Source organism: Mastigoproctus giganteus, chromosome 6 (genome assembly GCF_048544385.1).
Source record: "Mastigoproctus giganteus isolate SK-2022 chromosome 6, ASM4854438v1, whole genome shotgun sequence".
Taxonomy (NCBI): domain Eukaryota; kingdom Metazoa; phylum Arthropoda; class Arachnida; order Uropygi; family Thelyphonidae; genus Mastigoproctus; species Mastigoproctus giganteus.
This window is the reverse complement of record NC_143580.1, coordinates 10154653-10171279: the sequence shown is the minus strand read 5'-3', so window position 1 is coordinate 10171279 and position 16627 is coordinate 10154653. Positions and strand designations below refer to the sequence as shown.

Here is a 16627-nt window from a genome sequence, read left to right as displayed (position 1 = left end):
TTTTATTCTACTACTAAAAATGTGATTTCGTAAATTATTCCAAAAAATAGTATTTTTTAAAGTACACTTCCTTTTACTATTTTTTTTAATATATGCTATTTTTAAACTGTTAAATAATATTTCTTCGCTAAATGCCTAAGAGTATGAAGTTTACTTATGCATGGGTAATGCACCTACACTTATTCGAAGTAGTGCAATACCTTGGCAACTCGTTATGAAGGTATTTGCAAAGTGAGATATGATTAAAACTACCTTGGTAGTAGAAATAATGTGTGTGCATTATCCATGCATAAGTAAACTCCTTGTTAAATATATAATTGAATTTATGATGAGATGCAAAATTTAAGTTGGCGCTGGTAGTATACACTATGACGTAGGCAGTTTTGTAACATTGCACACTTTAGTGCCAAATCTAACCGCTGGGGGAGATAGCAGCCATCTTTCATTGTAGAAACGTAATCAGTTAACTGAGAATTTTTCGTAAGTACTTCAACAAGTGACTTTCTTCACTTACTCTGCTTTTATCTCGAATTTTTTTTGCAGGGCTACGATTTTATTCGTTATCTTTCGAACACATTTCATTTACGTGAATATAAAAGCTGCTGAATCTAATTAATGGTGATGGCTTCGGAATATAGCTATAATCATATTACTACAGACACTTATGTGAATCGTTCCAAGGACGATTATGCTCCTGGGTGTAAAGATACATATACTTTATCATGCACACCGACATTTCAACCTTCAAGATCGGTAAGTACTTTTGTATTATTAGTAAATTTTGATTTTAACAAGGTACGAAAACAACTGATAAAGTAGTTAAAAGTAAGGTTCCAACTCCAGCATATCGATAAAAATTCAGTCACTAGATCATAGACAGTACTATGCTTAAATAGAGAAAATAGATAAATAAAATAAAATATTTCGTCAACAATAAATGAACATGATAGTCGAAAGGATGGAATTAATAAATTAATGTCTTAGAAATCAAAAATCGTCTATCATGAAGTAAAAGAGCAACGTTGGTACATGCATGGTAATATAATAGGGTAATAGCGGTATATCACCCACCGTTGCCCGATTACAGTGAATAAATAAATAAAAATAAATATATAATGTGATACAATGTCCATAAGTCTTTTGAATTTATGTACAACACGCGTATTAACTATCGACAATGCCATTGTAATAATTAAACAACGATATATATATTTAATCCTATATTTAACATCTGTACATCAGATGTACAGATCTATACAGAAATGATAATAGTTGATACTGAATTGTAACATCCAATTCAGTGAATTCAATGAAATACAGAACAACCACAACACGTGGAGATATAGTTGTACACGTTGGCACTAATGATATTAAGAGTAGGAGACCGGCAGAATTACTTAACAAGTACAGGTCACTGTTGAACAAAAGCCGTGAACTAGGGTTGAATTTGAAAGTGTCTGCAATTCTGCCCAGACACGATAGTAGGGAGTATATGATGAGGGCCTTGTCGATCAATTCGGCCCTGGGAAGATTGTGCAAGGCTCAAGGGGTAGAATTTTTTTCAGCCTGGTCTGTACTTGTTAAGAGGAGAGACTGCTTCTATAGGGATGGGATACATTTAATAGAAAGGGTGCAAGAATATTTGCTGATGCTATCGAGACAGTGTTAGGTGGGTCGGAAAACTGCTAACTTGGGGGGATACAAGGACTAATAGATTAACAGTAGCCATTGGCAGAGGTGAAGGTGATTCTTGCACAACTTCTATTAGAATAAGTAGCGACCTGGAGCGAGGGGTGTTGGGGGTTTCAGGCACGGATGGCAGTCATCGTGAAATAGGTGGGTATATGGGATGTGTTAGGGTAACTAGGAATAGGAACAGTGCATGTATGCTTGCATGTATACTAATGCTAGAAGTATAGTAAATAAATTTGATGAATTTGAAGTGTTGGTCAAGACATCCAAGGCGGATATTGTTGGGATAGCTGAGACATGGTGTCACACAGATATAAGGAATGCTGGAATTTGAGGAGTACAATGTATGCAGAAAGGATAGACAGGATAGGAAGGGAGGAGGTGTTATGCTATTAGTTAAGAAAAACATAAAATCAAAAGAAGTGCACCTAGTTGATATAGATGAACAGTGCACTGTTGAGTCAGTTTGGTGTGACATAAGCACTGCGAAAGCAAAAATAAGAGTAGGAGTGTGTTATAGGCCTAATGACTCGAATGAGTACAATGAACAATTGTACAGAGAAATAGAGTGGGCTAGTAAATCAGAATGTCATAATGGGGGATTTTAACTTCCCAGATATTGACTGGAACTTGTGGGTTGGTCACTCACACACTAGTCAGACTTTTTTGGATTTATTAGATCATTGTTTTCTGCAGCAGCATGTTCGAGAGGCAACCAGAGAGTAATACTCGTGATTTGATTATCAGCAGTGATCATTCGTGTATTAAGAATTTACAGATAAAGGAACCACTAGGTGGCAGTGATCACAGTGTACTGATGTGGGATTTACTTAAAGATTTAATTACCATCAGGGGTAAAGGAAAGGGTTTTTGCTTCCGTAAAAGTGAGTACAGTGGTCTTAGAAAGTTTTTAAATTCTGTACAGTGGGATCAACTGACGATGTTACCAACAGTAAATTCTAAGTGAGAAGCATTCAAGGAATTAATCGTGGAAGCTACTAAAAGTTTCATACCTATTAAGAAATATTGTTCAAGGTTTAGGCCTAAATGGTTGTCAAATGAACTAATGAGACTCATAACAGAGAAGAAAATTGCATGGGATGTATATAAATTAGAAAGCGACTCAGAAGCCTATGGCAGATATAAGCTAATCTGTAATCAGGTCACAAAGGAGGTTAGGCAGGCGAAGGCAGATTACGAGAAATCCTTCGCAAAAGATGCTAAGAAAAACAGCAAGGATTTCTTTACTTATATAAACTCTAAAAGGAAGGGGATGAATCTGATTGGTCCACTTGATATCGATGGTTCGACTGTTGATGATCCTGCTCAGATAGCAAACAAACTGAATGAGTATTTTGCATCTACATTCACACATGAGGAGTTGTTAAGGTTTGAAAATGCCAGAAAGTTATGAAATTGTAACAGGGTGCTTAATGATTTTGTAATAACTGAGAGCAAAGTGGAGAAGAAATTGTTGAAGTTAAACCTAAGAAAGGCACCTGGGGTGGATGGGATCTATCCAGTTATATTAAAGGAAGCGGCAAAGCAACTAAGCAAACCCTTAGCCATAATTATGAGAGCATTCTGGGACTCAGGGGAGGTCCCCACGGACTGGAGAAGTGCAAATGTATCCTCAATTCACAAAGGGAGATCGAAGGGTGACACGAGTAATTACAGACCTGTGAGTTTAACTTCTGTTCCAGGAAAAGTAATGGAGGCACTGGTTAAAGAAGCATTGCAGGATCATCTAGATAAGACTGCAGCAATAATTCAGACACAGCATGGGTTTGTTAAGGGAAAGTCTTTTCTGACAAATTTCATTGGCAATTATGATGCGGTTACAAAGGAACTAGATGCAAAAAATAATTTTGATATCATATATTTGGATTTCAGGAAAGCTTTTGACATTGTTGCGCATGGAAGACTATTGTACAAATTGGAGCAGAATGGTATTAAGGGTAAGTTGCTACAATGGATAAAAGGATGGTTAAGTGGGAGAAGACAGAGGGTGGTAATCGATGGGTGCTGCTCTTCGTGGACTAATGTTATTAGTGGAGTCCCACAGAGTTCGGTGTTGGGTCCACTGTTGTTTTGTATATTTATCAATTATATTGATGAAGGTATATCAGGCTTAGTGTCGAAGTTTGCAGACGATACAAAGGTTGGCAGTGTTGTTAATGACAGTAATGGCAGTGTGCTACTGCAACAGGATCTAGATAATTTGGGCAGATGGGCTAAGAAGTGGCAACTGAAGATTAACCTTGACAAATGCAAAGCACTGCATATGGGTAGAAGTAACCCGGGAGAAAAGTACCAACTGAGTGGTACTACACTTAAGGTGGTAGAAAATGAAAAAGACCTGGGAGTAATTGTTCAGTCAGATTTGAAGTTTTCTGAGCAATGCAGACAGGCTGCCAGGGCAGGTCATAGGGTTTTGTCAATGATATATAGGAATTTTGCTAGCAGGGAAAAAGGAGGTGATTGTCCCTCTGTATAAGGCAATGGTCAGGCCACGCCTTGAGTACTGCGTACAGGTCTGGAGGCCTCATTTTAGGAAGGATGTCAATTTGCTTGAGCCTGTACAGAGAAGGACAACAAGATTGGTGAGGGGAATGAAGGGATCCTCTTACCAAGAGAGGCTTAAGTTTTGCAAATTGCAGTGGCTGGAGACTAGGCACCTGCGCGGTGATCTGATTGAGGTGTATAAGTCCTTGAATGGGTTTAGCACGCTGAATTCTGATGGGATCCTTCCACTTGTTCAGATTACGACCCTAAGGGGGCATAAATTCAAATTAAGAAAGGACAGATGTAGAATAGATGTGCGGAAATTTGCCTTTAGCCAGCGGGTGGTTAATTGCTGGAACAAACTTCCATCTGTCGTTGTGGAAGTTGATAGTTTGAATAAATTTAAGGAGGAACTGGACAGGCATTTGGAGGGAATGGTGTGATTTTTTTTTTTTTTGGCTGATGCTGCATAAGCTGATACACTTGCTTTCTTGCATCACATGCTGCTACTACGTAATAGAGGAATTTGTGTTACAAAATAACCCCAAAATGCTAATTACTTTACTAATAGGCACTTCGTCCGGAGATGATACCTGTCAATACTTAAATAATAAGTAATTAGCTTAATTATTATCTCTTTCTGTGTAATTCAAATCAGAAGAAACATGTTTTTTTGCCATATAGATGATTGTCATTTATTTAAACGTGTCAGAGACTGGTGAGACAATTATACGCTGTTGGATACGAGTTCATTATGGGAAGTATTAGTAAGACCAAATAATGCAAGGACTTTTTGTGCTTCAACCAAAATAATAACAACCACTGGTATGGTGCCAAAGACCTTGCATAAGTCTAGCAAAAATAGGTCTCCCAGAGAACACCTACAAGGAACTCCAGAAAGTCGCAATCCTGAACAGGAGAGTCAGAGTTCCTTGACTAACGGTAATAATACCAGACACAACAACCACCCTGTGCACTTGTACACGTACCCGTCACAGGGTGGAACCCCCAATCAAGGAGAAATAATATAATAACAACAACAATAATAATAACTTTTATATTTTTATAATAATAATAATAAATAAATAAAAACATGATATATTCATAATAATCCCATTCCTACTAGGTACCGTCGAGTTTTGCTTTGCATTTAGCTAGACTCACTGACTATCATATTGGGAGGCAATTTATTCCAGTGTTCAACAACCCTCGCCTAAGTAAATACGAGAACCAGTTTGCTGTTATTCCCTGAGATTTTATATTTTTTCCCTGTTCTTGCTTCACCTATGAGGAGAATAGACTTTCCTTGCTCATTTCACTGAACCCCTTAAGTGCTTTATATACCTCAGTCAAATACAGTAACCCCCTCCCCCCCCTTAAATGTCTGCTCCCCAAACCACATCATCTTAGCTGTTCTTCAGAAGTGCATGGATTTGCACACATCACTAATCTGGTCGCCTTTCTCCAGAACCTTTCTTTATATGCGGGCCTTTTTTCAGGTCCAGACCAAAAATATATCAAAAATATGATTTAACCATCTTGTATAGAGGGATTAACGACGTCCTTCTATCTACTAGCAATAGTCCTATAAATCATGGACAGGATACTACATCATAGTGATTTACCAAGTTGGTCCGGCATGACCTCCTCTTAACGAACCCATGCTAGGATCTATTTAAGATGCCTTTGTTGTCGAGATGGTCCTGGCTCGCATCTTGAACCGCAGATTCCATGATTTTTTTCCTACCACAGAAGTCAAACATATTGTCCTATAGTTACAGAAGACTAACGACGCTCTCATTAGCATTCCGAACGGTTTTATACACTCACACTTCGCCGTTTTAATTATAACTGAATATATACCAACCTTTCCTGGAGCCTCCTTTTTAACTTCAGTATGGGATCTAAAATGCATTTGTTCCAGTGGACAATTTCTGTAACAGTAAGATACCCAAGTGGATGACATTAGAGATTAAGAGTTTAATTGAGCATTGCAGGATACGAGACTTCAGTTATAGCTCGAACACATGGGTTTGTTAAGGAGAAGTCTTGTCTGACCAATTTGATTGGATACTATGGTGTGGTCACAAAGGAGCTGGATGCAAAGAATAATTTTGATATCATATATTTGGATCTTAGAAAGGCTTTTGATACTGTTGCTAATGGAAGACTGCTGCACAAATTGGAGCAGTGTAGCATTGGAGGCAAATTGCTGCTATGGATAAAGGGATGGTTGCGTGGGACAAGACAGAGAGTGGTAATCAATGGACACTGCTCTTCTTGGACAAATGTTATTAGTGGAGTCCCCCAGGGTTCAGTGTTGGGTCCATTGTTGTTTTTTGTATTTATAAATGATATTGATGATGGTATATCAGGCTTAATGTCCAAGTTTGCAGAAGATACGAAGGTTGGCAGGGTTGTTAACGACACTACTGACACTATGCTACTGCAACAGGATCTGGAAAGGTTGAGCAGATGGGCTGAGAGGTGGCAAATGAAGTTTAACATTGACAAATGTAAAGTACTACACATGGGAAGCAGTAACCCCAGAGTAACGTATCAACTGTGTGGTACTACCCTGACAGTGGTAGAGAATGAAAAGGACCTGGGGTTAATTGTGCAGGTAGATATGAAATTTTCTGAGCAGAGCAGTGCAGACGGTCTGAAAGAGTACCTCATGGTGTCTTGTCAATGACATACAGGAATCTTTCTAGCAGGGATAAGGAGGTATTTATCTCCTTGTATGAAGCAATGGTCAGGCCAAACCTTGAGTACTGTATGGTCTGGAGGCCTCATTTTAAGAAGGATGTAGAGCTGCCGGAGCGAGTGCAGAGAAGGGCAACAAGATTAGTGAATGGAACAAAGGGTTGCTCTTAGTAAGAAAGGATTAAGTTTTGCAAATTACAGTGTCTGGAGACTAGGCACCTGTGAGGCAATCTGATTGAAGTGTATAAAGCCTTGAATAGAACAATTCCATCAGCATTGAGTATGCTCAATGCTGATGGAATTCTTCCTCTTGCTCAGAATAATCACCTGAGAGGGCATAAATTCAAAGTGAGGAAAGACAGTTGCAGGATAGATGTGTGGAAGTTTGCCTTTAGCTAGCGGGTAGTTAATTGCTGGAAGAAACTTTCGTTTATCGTTGTAGAAGTTGATAGCTTAAATAGATTCAAGGCAGAATTAGACAAACATTTGCAGCGAGTGGATGGGTGAAATGAGAAGGTTTTTTTTTTTTTTTTTTTTTTTGACTGATGCTGTATAAGCTTGCTTTCTTGCATCATGTGCCTTTATTAATGCTAATGCTAAAAAGAAAAACAGCATATGATAGTTTCTATCACAAGATATTGTTTTTTATGAGTATTGAAATGTGTATGTAAGATAGGTGAAAACTGAGTTGGAAAAATCATTCACAAAAAGCTAAGATAGAGACACATTTCTTTTAGTAAGTGAATATAAAAAAAGAAAAAAAAAGTTAATTATATAAGTTCTTTACTTGATCTAAGTGGAAAGGTTATAGGAACCCAACAAAAGTAGGGGTTGATTATGCATGTTGCAATGATAATTACAGTTAAAAGTCCAATAGAACGACGAAGAATCAGTAACAAGGATCAGTCTGCTGTAAATTAAGTGATATACTATCATTCTACAGATTATGGGTAAAACTACTGAAGTTGTTGTTATAGGATTTTAGGAGCATCGGCAACTAAGACCATGTTTCCCTGTGTATACTGGTACAACGTCCTGGAACCAATGCACACTGATCGACATCCTTTTCTCAGCTATTGAACATTCCACCAGAATGTGTGTAAATTGCGTGTTTTCTGAGATTTCTGTTTGCTGGACGAAAAGGTCGTGTTTCTGGGAGAAAAAACCATGGTACCCTCGCCTGAGACCGACTAACGCATCCACCTTGTGAAAGAGGCCCATAAAAATTCCTCCAGTCATCGACGGCACTCGAAGTCAGGTCTTTTTCACCCGATGTAGGGAGGACGGCGATCCTACCAACTGTGCTACCCATGAGAGTAACTATTGAAGCTGAGCGAAGTAAGCTCCAAGAGTGGACAGGAAACATCTGCGTCTGAATGCCGTGAAGTCTGCGCGGGTAGCACAGTGGTATCTTAACCGCCCTCCCCGCACCGGGTGGAAAAGGTCTGGGTTCGAATCCCGTCGATGACGCGAGGAATTTCAGTGGACTTTTTTCACTCCGTGGCTCATTTAGTCGGGGTCTCAGGCGTAGATAGTAAGGTTCCCCCCCCCCCAGAAACTGGGTTTTTTAAGTCCAGGAAAACTATAAAATGGACTAGAGAATACACGCAATTTACGGACACAAATACAAATTACCGGGTGACCCTAATATAGTAGGGGTTTTTTGTTTTGTTTTTTTGCGATTGTGGTAACGACTGGGATCACCTATTCTATGTTTTCCCCCTCTACGAGGACCTCCTAACATTTCCCATAACAAAAATACATGCCTTGCATTGCTTTGAGAAAATGAACACCTTTCGATCAATGAAGAAAGACCAGTACTACACTTTCTCTGCCTTCGCCCATGATCTGTTCGCCACAAGACGATCACTGGTACAACGTCCTGGAACCAATGCACACTGATCGACATCCTTTTCTCAGCTATTGAACATTCCACCAGATTCGGCTATCTTAACCCGACTGTTATACCATCACCTATATTGTGACCACTTCCACCTACTTTACTTGACACTCAGGTCGCCTGAATCGATAGTTTCACGTCGACTCCAGGGAAGGATTTTAAACTCTAAACCTAGAGAAGGACTTTTCCAAGCCACATAACGATCCCACGTGTCTCCCTCGATACATGGCTGTCTTTCCCACCCTCTCGAGGGCCCTCTTCTTCCATTTTCCGCCTAGGTGATAAAATCCCACCTAATCTATACTCCCTTTCCTTCTTTCTCTCCAGTACATCCTGCGCTCTATCTTCTGTTTTTTTTTTTTTTTTTTTTGACTTGGTTTGTTTCCAGGAAGCTCAGGCGTCCCTGGCAGAGACCAGCCAGAGAATTATGGGCAGCCTGGCTACCAATTGTGATGTATGCGGGCAACGTGGGATCCCGCCAGGGGCACCGCAGCCAAAAGCCCCAGAACACACAACAACCCAACACAATACTTCATATACAACAAATAACACTTTCTGGCTTTCACAGTAATACTGTTTATTGCCACAGAGTTTATATGGCGCAGATGTGGGAAACCACCGGAGGCACCTTTCCCACATAGTGCACACTATGTGAGTGCAATGTCCTACCCACTGGGGACATTTCACTCACATGCAGCCTTTTTTTAGATTAACATGTTACTAATATAACAGCGTATATAACAAAATGAGATCATTAGGCTCTGGGATGATGCCTTTGAGTGGAGAAGCGCTGACATCCCAACAATCAACAAAAGTGGCGCATCGTTCCAGAGTCTAAAGATCTCATAAGCGTTCGAGAAAGTGGTGAGAAAGATTTTGGAGTTTGTAGTTAGGAATGCAATTGAGGATATTTCGATAGGAACGGTATCTTTAATGGATCGCAACATGGGTTCATTAAGAGGAAGTCTTGCCTGACCAAACTAGTTAATTATTATAACGAAATCATAAGACAGTTAAATGTAAGAAATTGGTTTGACATTATTTACCTTGACTTTAGTAAAACTTTTGATATGGATTCTCATGAAAGGCTCTTATATAAACTGGAGAAAATTGGGATTAATGACAAAATACTTCGTCAGATCAAGGGCTGGAAACTGAGAGGTCATAAATGGACATTTCTTCCGGTGGATAAGAATAGCAAAATGTCAGCTGGAGTTTAATGCTTCTAAATGTAGTATTTTGCACCTAGGAAATAGAAATACAAGAGTTACTTTTAAGCTATTGGCACAATTGCTCAAACAATGTAAAGAGACAACAGGCAATTGCTAAAACGTTGATCACTAATCTGACAAAATTATGGAGACAGAGCAAGATCTGTTCCTAAAGACGAAACTGAGAATCATTGATTCGTTAATTTTTCCAGTTGCCACTTATGGATGTGAAGGATGGAATCTGAAAAGAGTTGACTGGAAGAAAATTGAGGCATGTTAAATGTGGTGTTACAGGAGAATACTGCGTATTGCTTACTTGGATCGAAGAACTTTAGCATTAGCATTAGTAGAGGCATCTGATGCAAGAAAGCAAGCTTATGCAGCATCAGCCAAAAAAAATAAATAAATAAAAAATAAAAATAAACAAAAATAAATAAATAAAAAATAACCACTTCCACTTCACCCCTCTGTTCGTTCGAAATACCTGTCCAGCTGAGCCTTAAACTTATTTAGGCTATCAACTTCCACGACAAGGGATGGAAGTCTATTCCAGCAACCAACCACCCGCTGGCTAAAGGCAAATTTCTTCACGTCTATCCTACATCTGTCTTTCCTCAATTTGAATTTCTGCCCTCTCAGGTGATTATTCTGAGCAAGAGGAAGAATCCCATCAGCATTGAGCATGCTCAAACCATTCAAGGCTTTATACACCTCTATCAGATCACCTCGCTGGTGCCTAGTCTCCAGACACTGTAATTTGCAAAACTTAAGCCTTTCTTCGTAAGAGCACCCCTTTGTTCCATTCACTAATCTTGTTGCCCTTCTCTGTACTCGTTCCAGCAGCTCTACATCCTTCTTGAAATGAGGCCTCCAGACCTGTATACAGTACTCTAGGTGTGGTCTGACCATTGCCTTATACAAGGGAATAATCACCTCCTTATCCCTGCTAGAAAAATTCCTATATATCATTGACAATACACCATGAGCTACTCTTGCACCCGTCTGCACTGCTCAGAAAACTTCATATCTGCCTGCACAACCACCCCCCAGGTCCCTTTCAGGTCACTTCTTACTTGGAAGGGAACCTGGATGTGCTCAGGACCCTGGGTGTGCCAACCCCATACTCACCAGATGTTATTATCATTATTATTATTGTTAAATGCCAATAAAAATGTTAAAAGCAAATAATTCTATTTGTACTTTCCACGTCAGTGTGCTCATTTTCTCCTTCATCTCCTATTCCAATCGGTAACTCTATTAGTTTTGGTTTTCGAGTTCTTGGAGTTTCGGAATCGGCAATGAAACTGAGTTGATCATAAGAGCACAGAGTAGTAAGATATCTTACTACTTACCTTACTCTAATCTTACTACTCTGTGCCACAGAGTAGGTGTGTATATGCTATCTGCAGATGTTGCAATCTTTTTGGAGTCCAGTACCTTTTTATATTCTGGTCGAAAACGAACAGTATTTTTTTAGTTACAGATTCGTTGTCAGCTTTCGGATACCATAATTTGGCTTTTTCCCTAAATCATTGTAAGCTTCTTCGCGTAAATGTTTGTTTGAATAATCGGTAAAATCCAGAGAGCGTCAAGAAGAAGAAGAGGAAAGCAGTGACGTACAGTTTGTAAGTCCACCCATTCACTGCGTTTCCCCCTTTTCTTCTCGACGACTTGCACGTGACGGATGTCACGTGACATAACACTACGTCGGAGCTGAAAAAGGAAAAAAGGAACGGCAATTTTTGAGGAATAGCAAGCAACATAAATACACAATATTCGGGGAAGACTAAATTTCACACAAAATAACAAGATCTCAGAGTTAAAATAAAGAAAAATTAACACGAAAACAGCATTTTTTTCCCCAAAACAAGTAACAAAAAGTAATACCACGTGCGGCCAACAACCGGTTTTTGCTTGAATCCCTCCTGAAGTTGTATACAAACAACCTTTTTTCACTAAACACAAATGAAACATGACCAGTCTTATAATTTTTTTTTTCCCCAATAACTGGTTTTTGCTTGAATCCCTCCCGAAGTCGGGGGGGGGGGATTCAAGCAAAAACCGGTCGTTTGGGTTTGGGGGTTGCCGTCCAAAATGCCTCATTAATCTATTGTATCATAAACTAGGTATTTATGACTGAAGGAACCAAATAATACAACACAACAGTGAGGTACATTTTCGTTACTTTCTTTTAACAGTTACAACACACCAGGGGCTCACATCTGGTGAGTATGGGCTTGGCACACCCAGGGTCCTGAGCTGGATATCATCTTCTCTTTCTTGGTGATTCCCTTCTATTTCTGACTCTCTCTCTCTCTCTCTCTCTCACTCACAGGGTAACTCGGGAATTTTTTTTTTTTTTGGGCTGGCACACATAAACCTCAGGCTTCCTTGCACCATATGGCTAATAATAATAAATTACTTTCGGTTTAGTGATGTATGAATAAAAACTACGCGTTACACCACCAACACTGTTCAATAAATTCATGGGGCCCAAGGCAAAATGGAATTTGGGGCCCCATATAAAGAAAAACTAATAACATTTTCAATTTCATTTTATTGTGACAACAAAACAAATAATATGACATAAGAAATATATCTAATCCATAAGAATAATTCAGAAATAATACATACACTTAAAGTAATAAGTATTTTTATAGTACTTTAATGGACTTTTTGGGCTGAGAAATTATATATGAGTTCATTATAATTAATGTTGTTTGTGTTATCATTCTCAACACAAATTATTGCCAAATTACTTAATTTTTCTTGTCCAAGTGAATTTCTAATATAATATTATAGAGAGAAGGATCGTTCTGCTGATGCATTCCAAACAGGAATTGACAAAAATAATTTTAAAATTATAATCACGTTAGGAAAAGTTGATATTAGTTCTCCTTGAATTGCTTCATACATCAATGAAAGAAGGTGAATATAAATTTTCATTTTTTTTGCAAAATGTATAAAATGCGTTAATTCTTTAAAAAACATTGGTGTCAATGTCATCTCAATAAGTATTTATTAAATTACAGTGGCAGACAAAAAAACTGCATCACTTGTGAATTTTGTAAATAATGTGTTTTGCATTGCATTGTGGGTTGCAGAAATGTTTGAAATGCATTTGTTAGATGGGATATATATCTCTGTGAATGAAATCCAATAAAAAGACCCCTGTTGCCGGGCCAGTCCAACACTGTAATGCTAGCATTTCTGAGGTTTGACTGCACCTCAAGGGAGAAAAACGAGGGAAAAGATTGATGTAAGTATTTTTTAAGCCTTGTGAGACAAGAAGGCAAACTCATCATTAAATCTAAATATAATAAAACTTACAAATTTTGCTGTGTGGCAAGGTGCTGAGTCCTGTTGAAAAATGCAGTTTTGGACATCTGTGTGGTGATCTCTAATAACGAATTTCAGGCACTCCTCCAAGATAGCAGTGTAGGTTTCTGCATTCACCATTCCGTTAATAAACTTAATTTGCCCCACCCTTTGCTTGTTATGCAACTCCAGACCATCTGACCGGCAGGGAACTTTACAGTCAGGATGGTATGCCTCTGATTTTCGTCTTCTCACATATCGCTTCCCATCCGAGCTGTGCAGGTTGAATTTTGTCTGCGTGGGTAGCACAGTGGTATCATCACCAACCATCCCATACTGGGTGGAAAAGCCCTGGGTTTGAATCCTGTGGATGATGCGAGGAACTTTAGTGGGCTTTTTTCACTCCGTGGCCGAGTTAGTTGGTCTCAGGAGTAGATAGCAAGGTTTTTCCCCTAGAAACTGGGTTTTTTTCATCCAGCAAACAGGCAAATCGACCAAAGAACACATGCAATTTACAGACAAAATAAATATATGGGTAGCTGTAATCATTTACAGGGCACCCTAATATCTTTATTCGTTGCTTTTTTTTTTTTTTTTGCAGGCTGAATTTCGATTTGTTAGAAAATATGACAATGTCCTGTTCCTCTTTTGTCCATGAAAGATGCGTTTTAGCCCAAACAAGTCACTTCTTCCTCATTTGTTGGGTCAACAGAGGCTTCTTCTTGGACTGATAGACATGCATACAGACACATTCCGAAAGCCTTCTTTGGATAGTTGCTGCACTTGTTTCAACACCATCTCTAAGTCCAGTTTTAGTTCAGGAGCACTAGCGTGGCAATTACGAAGTTTCAAATATCGATCTTCGATATTTGAAAGCATAGTGACTCCCTTATCGAAGGCATAGTCACTCCCTTACAGCCTGATCCAGGTCTTCTCTTCACATCACCAGTTTCACACTCCCACTTCCTGGGACAGAGCAACAGCTACACTTTTTTTTTTCTTAGTGTCAACCAAACATATGGAGCCATGCTTACACCTCTGCAAAACAGGATACTAATGAGCGCATATACCCTTCCAACACTGTATTTATAGAAATGGCTGATGCAATACCTTGCAGTTACTGTCTGATGCAATAGAAGTGTTATCTGACGCAAAATGACTGTAATCAAACAATGTTATACGTTTCACTACAAATGTTACTTTTTTATTTTGAAGATTTTAAAATTCGTTCGCAAAAATATTTTTCTCTTCCACTTTCAATTATTATCATAGCCTGTGAGAAGCTTTAGCTGTATTTTGCTGCTAGTTCCAGATAAGTGGTCACCTGCATTCTACGTGGGAACACCCTTAAGCATAAGGCTGTCAGGGGCGCTGGTTTCATACAAGGCAGTCTTTACTTTTTCAATTAACTCAACTATTTAAGGAAGAACTAAATATAAAATTTCATCAAGATCGGTAAAACCATTTTTGAAGAAAACGTAATTTTCAAGTTCATTGGCCTTCAGGTAAAAAGTCAGTTTCCAATAAAAATCACTTAAAAATATTAGTAAAAAACAGCAATGAGTTTTTCAAACAGTGATTTTGGGGTCCCCTTCTGATTGGGGGCCCTAGGCAGTTGTCTTTTTTGTGGATAACGAACCCCTGGATATAATGATATTTCTTGTGTTATGTAAATAATACGTTATGATCTTAAATAATGCATTAATTTATTACTGTATACAAGCAAAATTACAATTATTACCGAGTTGAATAAGCTTTGTTTTCTTTCCAGAATATAACACTTTTAATTCCAACACCTAAATGAAATAATTGATAATAATAATTACTAGGGGACTTTGCCCTCTGGTCGCTTTGCTTTCCAACCCCCACGCACGCTTTTCTACATAAAATGTAGAGGCATGACGGAGTAAGTCAAATCTTTTCTATGTAAAAGACACACCTGTCAAAATGCACTGATGTTCTCCCTTCCCCTTTTTACTCCCATACTTCAGCTATCTCCCTCACTCATGTTTTGTTGTTTTTTTTTCCCTTTTGTTCTCCATCTGGAAACTCAGGCAACCCCTATTGGAGAGCAACTAGAGTACTGTGGACAGCCTGGCTCACCTTCCAGTGGTAGTGGCTGGCAATGTGGAGTCCCACTAGGGGGGGGGGAGGGCTGCAGCCAAGAAGCCAGCACAAAAAACAGAACCCAACATTAAACTACACATGCAACACACAACACTTTTCTGGCTTTTACAGAGGTTTTGTATTCATCAAAAGAGTACTGATGGCACAGATGCAGGAAACCCCAGGTAGCACCTTACCAAAACACTATGTCACTATGATTGATATCTAATTAGGAAATGACCTATGTAATTATTTGCCTGTGCATTTGTAGTGATGTAATTGCCCTGCTCACTTGTATGTGACCCACATCCCTCTTCTCCTATTAGTTACCCCACCGTGTGGCATTCTCAAGGTGGGATAAATATCACTATGTAATTATTTACCTACGTTTACATAGGTCACTTAGAAAAAGGCCTTTTGTTTTGGGTTCAATAATGCAAGAGGAATATTGTTGCATCCGAAAGAGCAGGACTAAAATATTTACAAACTATACAAATATTTAAAATATTTACAAATTATACAAATATTTAAAAGACAGTATTTACAAACTATACAAATATTTAAAATATTTACAAATATACAAACTATATCGGGTCACTTCATCAACTGACATTACAGTGGAACATCAAATGATGCCACGCGTGGTCATGTATTACAGAGTGAAGCACATGCACGAGGTTGATGAATGTTATGGAAGCAGTTTTCTTTCAATGAAAGACAACAATGTAATTATTTAGCCTCGAATTTGTAGTGATGTAATTGCCACGCCCTCTTCTCCCATTAATATCACTAGGAGGATATTAATGGAAAACTTTTTTAATGTATAGAGAAATAAGCCACATGGTGCAAGGGAGCTTGAGGCTTTTGCTGCACCTACGGAAAAAAAAAAAAAAAAAAAAAATGTGAGTTACTCTGAGAGAGAGAAAGAGTAAACAAAATTCAGAAGTAGAAGGGAATCACCCTTCTACTTCAATATCAGAGTGATACCATGTTTCTAATATTCCTATAATGCTATTATTTAATGATTTTAACCAGTACTTAAAATTCATCAACTTTATTTGCTATGTTCTTAGAATTAGTGCTTAAATAAATAAAATAAATAAATAAATAAAAGTGCTTAAATAAATAAATATATGCCTTTTTTGTGTTTTTAGTAACTGTAACACAGCCTATATAATTGCTGGTTCCA

At 38.4% G+C, this 16627-nt stretch overlaps 1 protein-coding gene across 1 annotated transcript in view; it reads left to right on the top strand.

Annotated features, from left to right (window-relative positions):
- The first annotated feature begins 550 nt into the window (after positions 1 to 550).
- Positions 551 to 16627, top strand: part of LOC150083898 (prostaglandin E synthase 2-like) — a 60985-nt gene continuing 44908 nt past the window's right edge. The window contains exon 1 of the mRNA XM_090375577.1: positions 551 to 753. Within this exon, the coding sequence (XP_090231703.1) occupies positions 616 to 753 (138 nt within the window). The 5' untranslated portion in view covers positions 551 to 615. The remainder of the gene's footprint in view (positions 754 to 16627) is intronic.